At 46.1% G+C, this 16,422-nt stretch overlaps 1 protein-coding gene across 1 annotated transcript; it reads right to left on the bottom strand.

Annotated features, from left to right (window-relative positions):
• Positions 1-2,019: 2,019 nt before the first annotated feature.
• On the bottom strand, positions 2,020-15,798 carry snx18a (sorting nexin 18a). The gene is made up of 2 exons (XM_079269435.1): positions 13,981-15,798; positions 2,020-3,017 (listed from the first exon to the last, which is right to left on the bottom strand). Exons 1-2 carry the CDS (start codon positions 15,488-15,490, stop codon positions 2,764-2,766), a joined length of 1,764 nt encoding a protein of 587 aa, XP_079125561.1. The 5' UTR covers positions 15,491-15,798; the 3' UTR covers positions 2,020-2,763.
• Between the last annotated feature and the right edge of the window lie 624 nt (positions 15,799-16,422).

Raw genomic sequence — 16,422 nt, 5'->3', positions numbered from 1 at the left:
CCCCTCGGCCATTACACTTGTGTCATGCGCTGTTCATCGTGCTGCCCTGCAGCTTGTGGAAGGAACGTCTGACGCTGCTCCTGTGACCAAACGGTTTCACACCCTCGACGTCTGTGGGATGTGGTCCACTGATGACACTGTTCTGTTTCGAGGAAAATCCAAGTCTGAATCAAGAGCTGTTGTTTCCTGCATGCTAGACTGTGCCGAGTACCGTAACTGCCTCAGTTTCTCTTTGAGTCACTGTGGTGACGATGACCTCACTCAAAGCCCTCTGCATGTTTTTGCATGACTTTAAAAGGCGATATTGTTCTTATCATAAGTAGGTCTAATATTGCTAATTACAACATTTTCTTTTTCTGAGCTACGTGTGCCTAACATTAATAATTCAAAACAACCAAAGCTTGTGGGGGGGGGGGGGGGGGGGGGGGGGGAGAGGAAGAATGTGAAAACAGGAGCACCCATTTCCCCAGGCGTTGGCAGTATTGAAGGAAGGCCTGAGGCTGTGTTCATCTTGTTGAGTTTATGAAGACAGTGGAAAAACCAAAGATTTAAATTGAAAAATAGAGATGACAACGATCCAACCGGATCTAGTTCCCACATGACAGGATATCATTATCTATGCTAGCGGTGTAGCTCTACAGATGGCTATATCGGTATGTCGGTCGGTCCGCCGCTTAATTCCAGAAATATCTCGCCATCTATTAGATGGGTTGCCATGGGATTTTTATCAGGCGTTCGTGATGCCCAGAGGGTGAAACTTCTGACTTTGTTGGAGATTACCAGCATGTTGACATTTTTTTTTTTTTTCGTGAAATGTCCTGACAACTGATATTCCAGATGCCAAGAAGATGAATCCTAATGACTTTCCATCCAGCGCCACCACCCCAGTGAAACATCTCTAAACCTTCCCGAAGTTTGTGCCGTTATTCATGGTTCTCAGATGATGCATTCGAATGACTTTTGGTGATCCCACGACTTTCCCTTTGGCACCGACATGGGGGTTTGAAGCTTTAGTTTAAGTAGCTCTTAGTCTTGTTGGAATTAAAAGGCATCAGCTCTTCCTGCGGAAATGGCTTCATTAACTACACATAAAGAAGCTGTAATGTTTTGGAGAATGGCATTTTATCACAGTACTAAGTAAACTAGTAACTACTAGTAAGTAGTATCATACTCTATTTCATTATTATTTTTTCAAATATTTGCCATCAATTAGATACCTTGGTAGGAGAATATGCAGTTTTCTATCAGTATTACTGTATTGTTTTTATGTATTCTGGTTTGGAGGACAGAGTAGAACTGTTGACGTGCACAGTGAGAATCATTCCAACAAGTCAGATCATCTGCGCGAGGAGAGTGTGTTATCTCCAATAAGCACTGGTCTGCATCTTGGTTATCTCGGTTGGAGGTGGTGGAGATGACAGCTAATGAAAAAAGAAACTCACCCAGCTATTTTTTTTTACCTTTTCCTGTTGACTACGTGTTCACTGTCATATGCTCCGGCACTTCTAACAGCGGCCAGATGTCCCAGATGACCGGCCGGGCTCACACTCTGTCAGCAGATCTGCCGACAGAGCGTGAGCTTAGCATGAAACACTGACACGGCACACCCCGGTCCTCCAGGGACGCTGCCAAGGAAACCTGCAGAGTCGCTCACTTCATAAATTCTGTAGTGTGAGTGTCTGAGGCACCTTGAAGGACCGTTAAAAGGCAAACAAACCTGTCAGCGCGTACATTTTAATATGTTGTTCGCTGGATTCGGGCTCATGAGGTATCACATATTTTTAAGTCCATCACAAAACACACAGGACCAAGCCAACAGCTTTCTGTGAAGGAGGAATTTATTTTCTCTGCGTCTATATAGATATTTTCATGATGCAACCAACATCATGAAGGTTAAAAAAAACAAACAGCAGTGCTGTCTAGAAGTGTGCCATTAAAAAGACTGCATTGTTATAACAGCCTGCCTCTGAAACACTATCCCAAAACCTAAGCCTAAAAAGACACAGCCCTCATACAAAGCACAGTACTCTTTTTATTTTTATTTCTTCTAAGCCTGCAAAACATGTAGCTTTGTAAATACAAACAGAATATATTTCTACATTTACAGTATATAAAGCTTTTTAGTAACTAGTAAAAACACAAATGACCGGAGTGGCATAATCAGAAGGCACAGCGAGACAGTGGTGACGGTGTCGGCTCCGCGGGGGGGGGGGGGGGGGGGGGGATGATTGTAAACATTTGGTCCCTGTTTGTCCACGGAGAGAGATACCAGGAAGGGCTGGAGTGTTTTTCCAGTTGCCCACTGGAGCAAGCGCTACTCCTGGAGTAAGTTCAAAGAAACAACCAAAACAGTGTTGTAAGGCTGTTAAAAACGCAGATACAAGGCTCTTAACATTGACTGGATTTAATTCCCCAAACCCGCCAGACCAAGCGGCGCACCATCATCACCATTGGTTCTCATTACATCTGTTTTTTGTGTTACAAGTTGGCCTGAATTACACGTCTTCTCTGAAACAAGAACATCCAGTGCCCTCCCACCCAAAATAATGTGAACAAACAAACAACCTGGATTTGGGTTGGAATGTCAATATTACCGGAACGTCATCCCCTTGAATGTCTCTCCCTGCGGCTGGTTTGAACGGCGTTCACCAGTATGTGGTACTGGCGGTTGTTAGCCAAAAACTCCACTGGCCGCCAGAGGGGCGGGTGCACGGCCATCCATCGATCGCCGAGGTCTAAGGAGGGCGAAAGAAGCGCTCCCTGTTACGCGTCGTCGTATTTCTGCAGGGCCTCCTCTAGCTTGCCGGTGATTTTCTGGAAGAAGGCGATCTGCTGCTGCAAGTAGTGCTGCATCTGTGCCTTGAAGTCGCGCACGCGGATCTGGTGGAAGTGCTGGATCTCGGCCAGCGTGGCGCAGGAGATGATGTTGCAGCGCTCGTCGATGCCGTCCGCCTGCGCCCGGTCCATCTTTCCCTCCTCCACGTGCTTCTGGCTCTCTTTCACCTTCGTCAGGGCTCCTGTTTTTTGGGGGGGGGGGAGAGAGGCAAAAACTATACTCAGGATTTATTTTGTTGTCGTAAGTGCTTCATGAGAGTGCATGTTCCGTTAACGGAAATGTTCAATCACATAGATACTATTCTATCGATAAAAGTCAGCCCACAAGTAGGCTACATTTAAAAAGAAACATTTAACTCGTCAAACAGACCGTCTGACTTTTTTTTAACAGGAAAGCAAATGAATCATCTCAAGATAATTTGCTATTAAGATGCAAGAGCACAGCCTGACAGTGAATGTTTAACTTCAGGGAGGCGGCTGAAAATAGTTTGATGAACAGTTTGTTCCAAACTCCCTGAGAACCGGAGCCGCATCTGTAGTTAGGGAATGTGAGGGGGCCCAACTCTTAAAAATATCTATTGCATTATGTCACTTCATAGGCCTTTTCTAAATAACCATTTATGGGAATTGTGCTGGCAGTTTGATGCATCTACAGATGATTGTTGGCAATTTCAAGGCCGTAATATGAATATGGCTAACTGCCAACTAAATGTGAGCAGGTCTAATTCTTAAGACTTAGCTCTTCTCCAATACTGATGTCACAGTAAAGCAATCCACAGATTGCTTGGAATAAAATAAGAGCCTGATCTTACATGTTTTATACTGCTATACAAGAACAATGTTGTTTCTTTATTTCCATGTCTTCTACATGACTCTTTGCCTGGAACATGCAGCTTTTGCCTCAGTCGTTTACCACGATACCATGGACGTAGCCACCAAAACAAGTCAGATGGAAACATTAAAAAGTCAGTCAGAGACGATGTTTCTATGAAGCTTAAAGGGACAGTTCACCCCAAAATGAAAACTACATATTTTTTCCCCTTACCTGTAGCGCTATTTATCAATCTAGATTGTTTTGGTGTGAGTTGCCTAGTTTTGGTGATATCGGCCTTCTCTGCAATATAATGGACTAGATCAGGGGTTCTTAACCTTTTTGACCTCGGTACAAGTACAAAGTGTCCCGGGGCCCATTCAAATATTAGCACTATTAGTTTAACTTATTGATCTCACTCTTGGTTTCATTTGTATTCAATAACTATATTAAATCCACTTACAGTTTAACAAGCAAAACCCTTGTCAAATAAATGAGATGATACAATGTGATGATCAAAAAGACATTTATTTATCATGTGTATGTAAACCTGCATACACAACAAGAAGCCCAACAGGCTTTCCCACGAGCTTTGGATGTTTTGTCACTAAGTGTCGCTTTATTTTTGAAGGCTTCAAATAAAACCAAAAAAATGTGTCTGGAGCTGCAAAAGCTATTTGATATCACAGCTTATAAAGTGTTATATATAGTTATATTATACATACAAAAACTATAGTTTGTTGTATTTATGAAAATATAGAACAAGAATAAAGACAATTCTTGACATTTTATTGCAATTTTACCTGATATAACAATATCAAACTCTTATGAAGAGGAGTTTTCTGCAGCAGCTGAGAAATCGCTCTTTTTCGCTCATCTCCAGCGTGATACTTTTCAGCACATGCTGTGTGCTTGTTGTGTAAGCATACAGGTAAGCCAGCATCGTTGGCAGTGAAAGCAAATGAAGACGTCCACGCAGAGTTAAACTCTCTATTTTCCTCCGTGACTTTTCTTTTTTTGGATTTACCCATTGATAGTTTACAGAGGGCGGGGGTCTGAAAATCATGATTAGTCACCTGCAGGGAAAAGCGCTTGACAGGTGTAGAGGATTTAACTGCTTGTGGGAACAACATATACGATTCTGTTCATTCATGCTTATAAATTATATTCTCTCTGAACACGTTTCTCTTTTTGGAGAACGTCATGCGAGATAACTTCTTCGATCGGCGCAATTTCCCTGCTCTTCTTTCTATTTCCTCGTCTCTCCGTGTGTCACGGTGTGTGTAAACCTTGCTCGAGTCAGGAAACTTGTCAGAATACTCACATTGAGCTGCATTAGCTGATGTGATTTACAAAGCATTGGTCGGTGTGTTTCCTGCATCGCCGAACAAGTGCCGTAACGGCTGGATAAGAGGCGCCGGTTAAAGTATAAACTCAGTACCTAATATGTATAATTCCAAATTATCAATTGGATTTAGGGCCTGGGTCCGGATCCGGTCCGCCTGTTGGGGACCCCTGATGTAGACTCAGGGAGCCGCAACAGACGGGCTGAAGAGCCGCAGGTTGCCGACCCCTGGGCTAGCGGCTAGCTGAGTGTCTTCTTCTGCATATTGTAGCTTGTTAAACAACTGACTGACGCATTACCGCCACCAGGTGGTGGGAAGCTACATTGTAACTGAGCGGCTCACAGTGATTTCTCTGGTGTCTTCAATTGATAACCTATGCGGTCCTGCTGCCCACAGGTGCAAAACTGAAAGTTTTTTGCGGCCCTCTAGGTGGTCAGTGGTTAAGAATCACTGGACTAGATGACACTCAGCTTGCGGTGCTCAAAGCGTCAAAAAATACATTAGAAAAACTCAACCGCAATGTCTTTTTCCAAATATATTGACCCGGTTTCTAAAGATAATTCACCTTGTGAGCAGTTATATTTTGGAACTATGGTTTTCGAGAAAATATGCCTCTTTAAGTTAGCTTAGCTTTAGCTAGCTACATTAGCTAAGGCTGACAAAACCTACAGGTGACACTTGTTATTTGTAGAAATTCAGGCTTTTGTCTTTTTGTGTCAAACTCAAATGATTAAATCTGAAAACGGCGATCAAAAATTTACACTCTTTAAATTTCCACTACTTGATATTTCCCATCACAGTCATTTGGTGGTTACTGATTTGGTTACTAATTTTAAATGTACCGTGGCGAGGTTTTAGTGAGAAAGTATAACTTGCAAGACAAGTAATTCCAGCACATCACTACTCTACCAAGAAGAAGAGCTACTTGCTGTCGTCACTGTGGTCACATTGAGGATGAAGTCGTGATGGTTTACAAACCTTTTTCACAAGCTTTTTGGCCATAATGGTGCCAAAACTAAACATTAGTCTACCAATTTGCAGACAGAAGCTTCGACGGGAGCAGAAGGCAGGGTTTAAAACACCAGGAGCAGATGACGGATGGCTCAAACTGCTGAAATTTTCTGACCCGACTCAGGGAAGAAATGTCACGAGTAATGAGTTTTGAGCTGAAAGGAAAGGGAAACGAACCGGTTGTGACCTTCTGTCTGATCTAACTACTTAGCAATATTTACATGTCACAGCTGGAATCAAAGAAAGAAACGATCCTCAGGGCTGTGACATCAATGCCGACGTATGTGTGCTTATACAGTTCCCAACCCAGCCTGCTTCTAAGCAGAAGCAGGTGGTAAAGCCAGAAGTCGCATTAGTAAAGTTGTGATTTTCGACATTTGAGAGCTACAGCCCTGAGATGTTATTTTTGCATGAAACTTGTTCTGTCCTTGTCGCCTTTATCAATGTGGCAGAAACATTGGTTTACCCGACACTTTTCACACACAGGAACTAACTCCGATTTACCGTATGCAGGTGTGATGTTACAGATTGGTAACACTGACATTGTTGTAATTGTTAAAAATGCCACTGAAAACATTTGGCACTGAATAAATGTCGTCTCCGAGCGTTTAGGGCTTCAGGGCAGCGGGTGAAGGTGCGATTTGTGCCCTTAAGGCATACAGCAGAACTTCCTGTATTGACCTATCATGGGATTTTCTCGTCATTATGTGAGGAGCTAACCCTGCACTCTTTTGGCTTCTGTCGACCCTGAAGAGTTCACAACGGCTTTCTTTCTCACACTGTGTGTGTGTGTGTGTGTGTGTGTGTGTGTGTGTGTGTGTGTGTGTGTAGGGAGTAAGGCTTTACTGTATATTACAGCACAAAGAGTAAAAACAATTGCCCCATCCCCCACAAAGTCTGCCCAGTTTGCCTTCTGGCTATAGCTCCCTCAGCTGCAGAGAGAGAGTGAGAGACAAACACAGCTGTCCAAAGACTTACATGCCAATCCCAAAGGTGTTTACCTTACAGGTCTCTGGCTTCCTGCCTTTTAAAAGCCCGCTAATGGACTAAGGAGGAATGGCTGTTACCATGGAGACTTTATGAAAAAGCTTTGCAAACCGTTACAGACACACAGCCACATCATTTTCACAGCTGCAGCGAGTCATCTTTGTAGGCCTGCTGTGAAGACAGAACCGCCAATAAGACACTGAGTCTGTGGAGCAGGGCTGCAAATGGGCCTACACATGACTTTTTCATTATCAAACAATTTCCTGAATAATCTCTTAATTAAAGAGTAACCACACATTACATTACAGTCATTTAGCAGACGCTTTTATCCAAAGCGACTTATGCTGCGTTCACACCAAACACGGCGCGAATTTGCGGTGCGAGTAGATTACATACAAAGTCTATGCACAGACGCGATGAGAGTGGCGCGGCGCGAATTTGCGATGGCGCGGGATATCTGTGACTTCCACAACACGTACTAAGCAGAAATAGGTTCTTTTTTCCATGGTTAATGGCGGACAGTTGAACGGCTTCCAGGTCGATAAACCACGCCCCTCTCCGGCGCGAATCGCGCCGCGTTTGGTGTGAACACGGCAAAATGGTCCCCGGCGAGACCAGCGGCGCGTTGGACGCGAATTTATGGCGCGTTGAATTCGCACAGCGTTTGGTGTGAACACGCCATTACAATTCAGATTATATCACATTTCTACACCATACGGGGTTAAGTGTCTTGCTCAAGGACACATCGTGGATACATGGACACATAGTGGAGCCGGAGCCAGGGATCGAACCGCCGATCCTCTGATTGAAGGACGGCCCTGCTAGCCGCAGCCTTAAACCCTTAAGCCCTAATGCCGTGTTCACACCGGTCGCGTTGATTTTTTGACGCGCGTCGAGATTACATACAAAGTCTATGCACAGACGCGATGAGACTGGCGCGCCGCGATTTTGCGATGGCGCGGCGCGTTGGACGCGTTATTGCAGTGCGGTGGATGCGGTGGACGCGTTGGACGCCGCAAAATCGCCAACGCGCGAGTTGAAATTTTTCAACTTCAGCGACATGATCGCGTGACGCTGTGGCGCGATAGCCTATCAGCGTTGAGTTGCTCCACCTGTCATCACTGGCTTTCTGCCGTTGTTGAATCAGGAAATAAATCCTGTAGCCGTCTGTGTTCACCCAGAGCTCTACGATACCTCATATCAACAGAGACCGGACCAAACTATGTGTATGCATGTGTGTGTGTAAACCATACGGTACAAACAATGAATAGACGCTGCCGGATTTACGTCTACGTGACGTTATTGAGTGCTGCTGGAGCTGCTACGATGTTAGCATAGCCTAGCACCGATCCATCAGAGCTCCATTGAGAAGACCAGTAACCTACAAATCGGTATTATTACGTAGTTATTTCGGAGTCCCTTTTTGTCGGAGAAGACAAGTACAAATCGGCATCATTACGTAGTTATTTCGGAGTCCCTTTTTGTCGGTTTATTGCCGTTGAATCACAGCCAAATCAGTTTATTTTGTGTTCCTACAGCTGTAGTAAACAGCGACCGGTGGCTTGCTAGACACAGTGAATACAGCTCGATACAATCCACGGAGCTCCTCTGAACAATATTATGAACCAGACATGACGGCGTTTGGCATTCCGATGTTTGAGGGACTTCCACACCACGTACAAAGCAGCAATTGTCCTTATTCCTTTCACGGTTGACAGCGGAAAGAAATGGCGGCCGGTGAACGGCTTCCAGGACGATAAACCACGCCCCCTCTCCGGCGCTACGAGATTTTGCGGCGTTTGGTGTGAACACGACCGGCGGCGCGTTGGACGCGATTGTGCAGTGCGTTGGACGCGATTGTGCAGTGCGTCAAAAAATCAACGCGACCGGTGTGAACGCAGCATTAGGCTTAAACTAAATGATATGACGATACTTCGATGAAGCACATCAGTGCTGGTGTTAATATTGACATTTCATGGTTGAAAATGGCTCAAAAAAGCCGTCTACTGTTTAAAATCTGCCATAATCTGTTCAAGGCCAATTCTGAGATAGAGTCGACCGTTTAGGACTAATCTAATTTATGAAATTAAAATATTTGAACGCGCTCTTATCAGACCCTCCACCTCGTGTCTCTCCACAGCATCTATTCATTTAACCTTTTCAGTAACCACTGTGTAGCATTACAATCACAGCACTTGTTCTCTCCTTTCTGTGGATTTTAAATTAAGCTCTGAGCTCATTACAAGATCTGGTAAATCACTGTTAATGCCAAGAGTGTGTGGATAAAGCATCAAGTTAGATAGATATATATATATATTTTATTCATCCGCAGGGGGAAATTTGTAAAAGTTGTTTTATCTTTCTCATTTAGCTGCTGACTAGTTAGCTAGCTAACGTTAGCTTGTTAACTCCACCATGCTTTCTTGCTAACGTTACACTGGTGGTTGGCGGCAGAGCTGGGTCTCTGCTCCCCGTCACACGGTGAAACGTAAGCAGCATTAGCTTTCATACATTTTTACTTTATGTAGTGTTTGTGTTCTGTAACGTAATGTAACAATGCTACATTTCCATTTCGTTGATTTGTGCTCGACGCAGAGCACGGTAGGCTACAAGACTGACTGTTACTCCCGCAGTCTCTTTTAAACGGTTACGGCAAATCATTTAAATGTCTTAAATTAGATTTTCAGATTTGAAGGTCATAGCTTTTCTAAAAAGTTGTTTTAAATTCTTTCATGGCGCTGTGGTTATTGATGTAGGTCTTCTGTTGAGGCTTGTGACGCTCAGTGATTTGCCAGTCAGTTTGCTGCGGGTGTCCAGCCAAAGTTACACATTAATCAACTGTTCAGTCAGTTTTTAAAAATTCAGAGTTTACGAATTAACACTCCTGTCTGTATGATGTTCTGAAGTGCCGGGACTTTGTAGTAAAAAGTGTGAAAACCACATTTCATCACAACAGCTGCAATATTGTGTTGCGTCTTGACGTCTTCCTGCACACGTCACAGCCATATTTGCGGTCCTGGGTTACTGCCACCGAAAGACTGAGCAGAAAAACACTGGACACCGCCAGTATTTGAGACACATAATGTTTCTGTGTTAATATATATTGGAGATACTACAGATCCCAGCATTACCCACGGCCCTCCTGGACTCCATTGGTAGGCAGCGGCTTCAGCTCTTATGTAATCCCCGGTTACACAACACCGAGCTACCGCAACGCCTGTGACCTGAACAGCTGGAGGCAACCCCCCCGGAGGACATTTAAATGGCCTGTGACAACACATCAGACAGACCCTGCAGCGTTTGCACAGGAGAGTCGGGCTGAGGCGGCCGACTCAGCAGGAAATCACGAGGTCTTTTGTGAATCGGTCCTTTCGCTAACTCCCCGGCCATTGTTTTATCTGATCGAACTGTGATGGGATCAGACGAAACACAGCTCACGGTGACGTTTCCTCTTTACAGTTTGATCGATGCATGCTCCTCCTTGGAAAGACTTAATCAGGCCGACGAATACTTGATATCAGAGGGTTTTTATCGACTGAACTAAACCATTGTTTGCAAGTGGGTGCGCTCTATTATTTCAGCTAAACTGATAACATGCCCTTGTCTAAAGTCAACTACATGTTTTTTTTCTATTAAGAAACACTGCAGGCAACATCAATATTATCGCTCTGAGTAAATGTTTGAACAAGAACTGGTTGCATTTCAATATTCGTTCGACAAATAGAGCCCAAAATGTATTTCCCCTCTACAGGAGGACCTCTTTTCAGAGCGCAATGTATCCGTTCGAATGCTTAAAATCTCCAGGGGCCCCCTCCTGAGCTTCAATGACCCTAAATAAGTCATGTTTAAAAGAAGAAGTACAGCTCCGCTGGTAATCGGCCAAAGTGAACTCTAACTTTGGATTGTAAACAGCAAGCTTTTACGAAACCCCCTGTCCTCCCTTCCTCTTTCTCAAGAGCCTGGACTGAGCAGAAACAACAAAACCCTGTCCTGGTCTGACAGCTGCAGCGTCACATTAGGACAACAATAAAAAAAATGTACAAACCTAAAAGACGTGAAGCTCGATAAGTTTCTAAAAAAGCAACACCAGATATGATGTCGATATCATGGGCCCCGTGCTAATGGCTAATGGTGGTCCCCGAGGAGGTGGTGATCGATGCGGTGATGTCCGGCGTCCCTCTGTGGGACGGCTCCCGTTTCACTGGTCATTTCCAATGGGAAGAATAAAGCCTTGTCTGCGGCCCTAACGAGACAGACATCGGGGGGCTAAAAATGGAATTGTTGTTGAGAAGGCCGACGAGCCATACTTTGACAGGCTCCTTCCTATAGAGAGCAACTGTGATATGACCACAAGAGATAACCTCTTTAATAGGGAGGAGACCACGCTCACGAGCCGGCACTTCTAAAGCCGCTACGGTCGCCATCGGACCTTCCCACTGACCTCAAATGTTGATTATCGCTCCAGAATATGGCACCGGTGAGTCCCGGCTGACCCACGGGGCCCGACAAGTTTCCGTGCGACCACTTCTGTGACTGTCTCTGGTCTACGACAGAGGATGTAGCCTAGCCTCCCTTCAGGTGTCAAACCGGGAGAAAAATGTCACGAGGTTCACCTCATAACAGAAGAATAATAGCACTCGTGCACGTTTCCTCCACACGGTTCAGCAGGAAAGACGTACTCGAGTGCGAGCGACGGGCGGGACAGGAAGTGCTTTATTAAATATACGAGAGATAGAAAGGAAAAAAGGGCAGACAAAGGGCCAGACAGAAGTATTGTCTTCACACAATGATACCCAAGAGAAATTCAGTGATTATGAAAAAAAACACACAAAAAAATCCCCCACTCTTACTAATTACAGTCATTTTGCATGCTGTGTTAACAGTTGTCAAGTGCCGGGTGATTCCAGATGAGACTGGAGAGTGAATGTCAAGTACCTTCTCCAACGCTCCCTGGAAACACAGAGGCAGTTTGAGTAGCAAGCAGCCACTCAGCTGTCCAGAACCACGGAACTTCAAAAAGTAATATTGAATGTGCACTTCAACTGTTCAGGGGTATCTTGCCGATACTGGCAGGTAGCAGGTTACACAAAGATTCTGCTTGTGGTTTTCATCCGTATTTTATCTCTTACTTTTCCTTAATAGAAATTGATGAAGAAGTCAGTCTTCACTCGCTAAATGATTAAGGGGAAAAAGGGGATGCACACAAAAAAAAGAAACTAAACCGGACCGGAGGAACTAAACATCCTCAGTCCACTAAAAAAAAACAAGACTAGATAAATGTTTCCACGCGGCTCCTTCAGACCTTCTTATCTGTGGCATCAGGGCTGGGGTTGTCACACCGGACTGTTTTTGCGTGTACGCCTTATTTGGGCTATGTGTGTGGTTGGGGGGCCTGACGTGTGAAACTTGATTCGAGCTGACTGGGAACTTTTTGTGTCCCAACTGCAGCCTAAATACAGTTGGTCCTGTTTCCCCGGTGTTGTCATGATGTGGACTGAATGGTCCCAGTGTTTGTAAAAGCGGGGGGGCCAAAGCGATAAACAGATGTCGACAGCAGACACATGTACCTGGTAATATACAGGTCATTGCATATCTCCATATCTATGACAGTATTCAATAAAGAAATAGTCTACAAGAAAAAAAATCACATGCTGAAAGCCTATTTATTGGAGTATTTTCTCCTTGACGTAACTATTTAAAGTATTTCCAGCGATACACTGACACAAGCACAGAGTACCGTACTCTGATTAAGATGATATATTTACTATAATGTAAAGTGAGATGTAAAAACAAAATCATACCCCCCCCCCTCAAAAAACAGTGTTACACATGAGATTTTCTGAGAAATTAGGAGTTAGTATGTGCTTGTTATTATAAATTTAGACGCCTTAAATGTGTATCACAACATATGATTCATATGTGATCATATTGAATATCGCCCAGTTTGTTTTAAATACAAGTCAGAGCATAATGTGAACATAAGGCATGGAATGAGAGGGATTAGATCACATCATCCTCTGTGCATATTGAGCCCCGTCTCCTGTACGGTGTCCCACGTGTCACAGATTCAGAAAGGCTTCTCAATTTCCAATTGGCAGTGATGGTAAAGATGTAGGTTTCATGCAATTGTAAAGAGATGTGATCTACCAAACGGAAGCACTAAGCCCCATGTAACTGTTCACAAAGTGGGGCAGGTCGACCCTACACATTGGGGAGGAGCAAGTTTCCTTTACATTATCCCGTTCTCTTTTCCCATCAGAAGATTTCCCACGCATGGTAAGAGCGCTTCCCTCCAAACACAAACACAACTACAATGCCGTGCCTCAACATTTTGCCGCACACAGTGAGCACAATCGCCGTGGTGAGGGTCATGTAGGAGGACGGCCTATATTGACAACAAAACACGAGGACAATCTTATATGAGGGATTTGATTGCAAATGAGTGTGACACTCCGTGACGTCTCCGGGGCACTAATGCCGTGTATGTGACACCCTGTAATGGAAAAGCAAACACATGGCTGAACAAACCGAGGCAGCAGCAGCATGCAATCACGGCCTATTTGTTTTGCAAAGTGCCACAAGCTTCACCTGTAACCTGACAGCTTCTTTTGCTGTTGACAACAATTAAAAACCGACTGACTCAAAAGCCTTTTCCAGGCCAGCAAACACACTTAAAAAAAAACACTGAACCTCAGCCAAACCTGTGGTGGAAAGTGAGGTTTTATAATCCCCCTTGTACTCTTTTTGTTATCATTGTGTGCACTGTGTTGTTTTGGATTTGAGTTGTATTTATCCTTTACACCTTTGGGATGTTACAGGTTTATAATGACCTTGTCTTTCGTGTAATGTTTCAACAATATTAGTCTTTAATTATATTCTAGGAAAATAATTGAACTAAACATAGAAGTGTCCTGATGTCAGTGAAGTCAAGTACACACAAAGTAATAAACCGGTGAGTCAGAGGTGTGTATGGCGGTGTTGCCGATATACCTTTCTGCACGTGGATGATGTCAGGATAGTTCGCCAGGTGTCCTTGATAGAGAGCTAACAAATCCATGATGGGGTCGAGGTCCTTGCTCGGCTGCTCGGCGAAATACTCCCCGATGGCCTCGTACGCGTCGCCGGTGAACGAGATGGCCTGGTTGAGCCCGGCGGAGTACGCCTGCTGGTCCATCTCGAAGGCTTGGCCGAGAACCTTGAACGACAGGCCCACCTTCTGGTACTCCTTCCTGAAGCCGGTGATCTGCTTGCGGGCGAACTCGTTGGCGGTGGCGCTAAGCTGCAGCGCGCTGTCGTCCATCCGCTTGGTGAAGCTCTTGAACCCATCGATCTTGCTCTCGACCTCCTGGAAGTCGAGCGGCGCCGCGGGGGTGCTGATGGTGAGGAAGAAGTTGGCCCCGACCATCTCGTCCTTCTCCGCCTTCCTCTTGCCCTGCTTCCAGGCCTTCTCGTCCACGCTGTTGCAGCTGAGGAAGTGCTGGAAGACATCGCACCGTGCCAGCACCGGGTGGCTCGTCATGTGGTTCATCCACCACGTGAGGCCCTTCCTGCGCTTGGAGATGAAGTCCTCCTCGAAGCGGCCCGTGGCCTGCTTCTCCGGGATGTGTGGCACCGAGATGACGGGGAACTTCTCCACCAGCCGCGCGTACAGCCAGTCGAAGTGCTTGTACCTCCGGTTCACCTGGGTCTGCGTGTGCGTGGGCGTCAGCTTGTAGGAGATGTAGCTCTTCATGCCCTTGAACTTGGTCTGCTTGGTGGGGTCGTCGATCGTGCATGCGAACGGGTACGGGTTCTCCTGCCACTCGGGGCCATGCTGGCCCAGCACCACGCAGATCTTGTCCCCGTCCTTCACGAAGCCAGAAGCCTCCCCGAGAACGAACGCCTCCCCTCCGGACTTCACGAAGGTCGAGAACCGGTTCAGGTTCCTGCTGACCGTGGCGGAGCTTTTCGCTTGCTGTGCGTTACCTCTCGACATGGAGGATGTTGACACCCTGTAAGTGGACGGCCCGTTGCCCTCAAAGTCATGATACCTTCCTCCCACAGTCCCCGGCTCGTCTGCAACAATCGAGCTGTCGTCCCAGTCATCGTCCCAGTCATCGTCGCTCCCTTGGCTGGGCTGCTGGTAAGTGGGCTGCTGCTGCTGCGTGGGGGCCGAGAAAGTGGCAATACTGGGCGCAGGCGGTTTGGAAAAGTTCTCGACTTTATTCTCAGGCTTGTTGGAGCTGTCAAAACCTCCCGACGGGACGTTCGCGTACCGGGAGTCCCCAGATGTGCCGCCGCCGGGGCTGCTGTTGTTGTTGAGCGCGGAGGCGACGTCGTTCCGCAGGACCTCCACGTAGGACGCGGGGAACAGCCCCCTCTCTCCTCGGCTGTTCGACCCCTCGAACCAGCCGTCGATGTCCTGCTCGCTGTACAGAGTCAGGACCTCGTTCTCCCTCACCGACACCTCCCCGGGGTTCTCCGAGTTGAAGTCGTACAACGCCCGGGCTTTGAGCGCCATAACTCCGGCCGCTGCTGGAGGAAGAGCAGGACAGCGGCGGGTAGCTTTCGGCTGGGCGGCCGGGGGCAGGAGGGAAGCGCAGCGGGCAGCTCGGTCAGCCCAGCCGAAAACTACTCTTCACAACTCCGCGTTCAAAACTTCTCGCAGTGAGAGAACACACGTACACAAACCCTGTTTATATCCCTCCTTCCTCTCGGTCAAACATGAGAGGAAACCGCGGTGGGCTTTTAAATCCAGAGGTCGCAGCGTGTGAAACTGCAGCGAAGGTATTTTATTTTCCGCTACAACAACACTAATCTGAGCTCCTCCGCTGCTCTCCCTCCGAGCCGAGTCGGACGCTTCTGCTCTCACGCGCTGCGCAGCAACCCGCACGTCGACCAGGCTGAATAATCGAGGGCGGAGCTACAATATGCTGCAATCCACCCAGACAACACAAATCAAGCGGCGGAGAGTGCTGCCAGTTTTCCAGTCCTGTTGAGTGCTTCAACACCCCCCCCCCCCCCACACACACACACACCAACAAAAAAAAACATACCACACGAGCCTTGCCACCCTGTGAGGAGCATTTGCCGCATTTTAATAAGAATTGTTCTGTGAGCAGGGAGATAACAGGGGGGCAATGCCTCATTACATTTCACGCTTCTAATGCTAACAACTTGTAACCAGGATTTAAACATGCTGTGGTCATGAGTCTTGCATGTGGAGCACAGTGCAGGATGCCTCTGCTACAAGTGAAAGTACAACAGCATGAGAATCAAAATACACTAAAAGTGCCAAAAGTAGACGGACCTATCATGCAGAATGGCCCAATTTAGAGTAATATATAGGTATTCTATAATTGGATTATAATTATTGATGCATTAATGTGTACATCACTTTAATGCTGCAGATTGTGAAGGTGGAGCTACTTTGACTGTATTTAAATAGGTCTG

The sequence above is a fragment of the Melanostigma gelatinosum genome (assembly GCF_949748355.1).
Source record: "Melanostigma gelatinosum genome assembly, chromosome: 6".
Taxonomy (NCBI): Eukaryota; Metazoa; Chordata; class Actinopteri; order Perciformes; family Zoarcidae; genus Melanostigma; species Melanostigma gelatinosum.
The sequence above is the reverse complement of the archived record's forward strand: the minus strand, read 5'-3'. Positions and strand labels throughout refer to the sequence as shown.

Excerpts from the sequence above, each read along its gene's own strand:
- snx18a (XM_079269435.1), bottom strand. The coding sequence starts at position 15,490 with ATGGCGCTCAAAGCCCGGGCGTTGTACGACTTCAACTCGGAGAACCCC. Across the intron at positions 3,018-13,980 it reads CATCATCCACGTGCAGAAAG|GAGCCCTGACGAAGGTGAAA; the intron begins GTATATCGGCAA and ends CCCAAAAAACAG.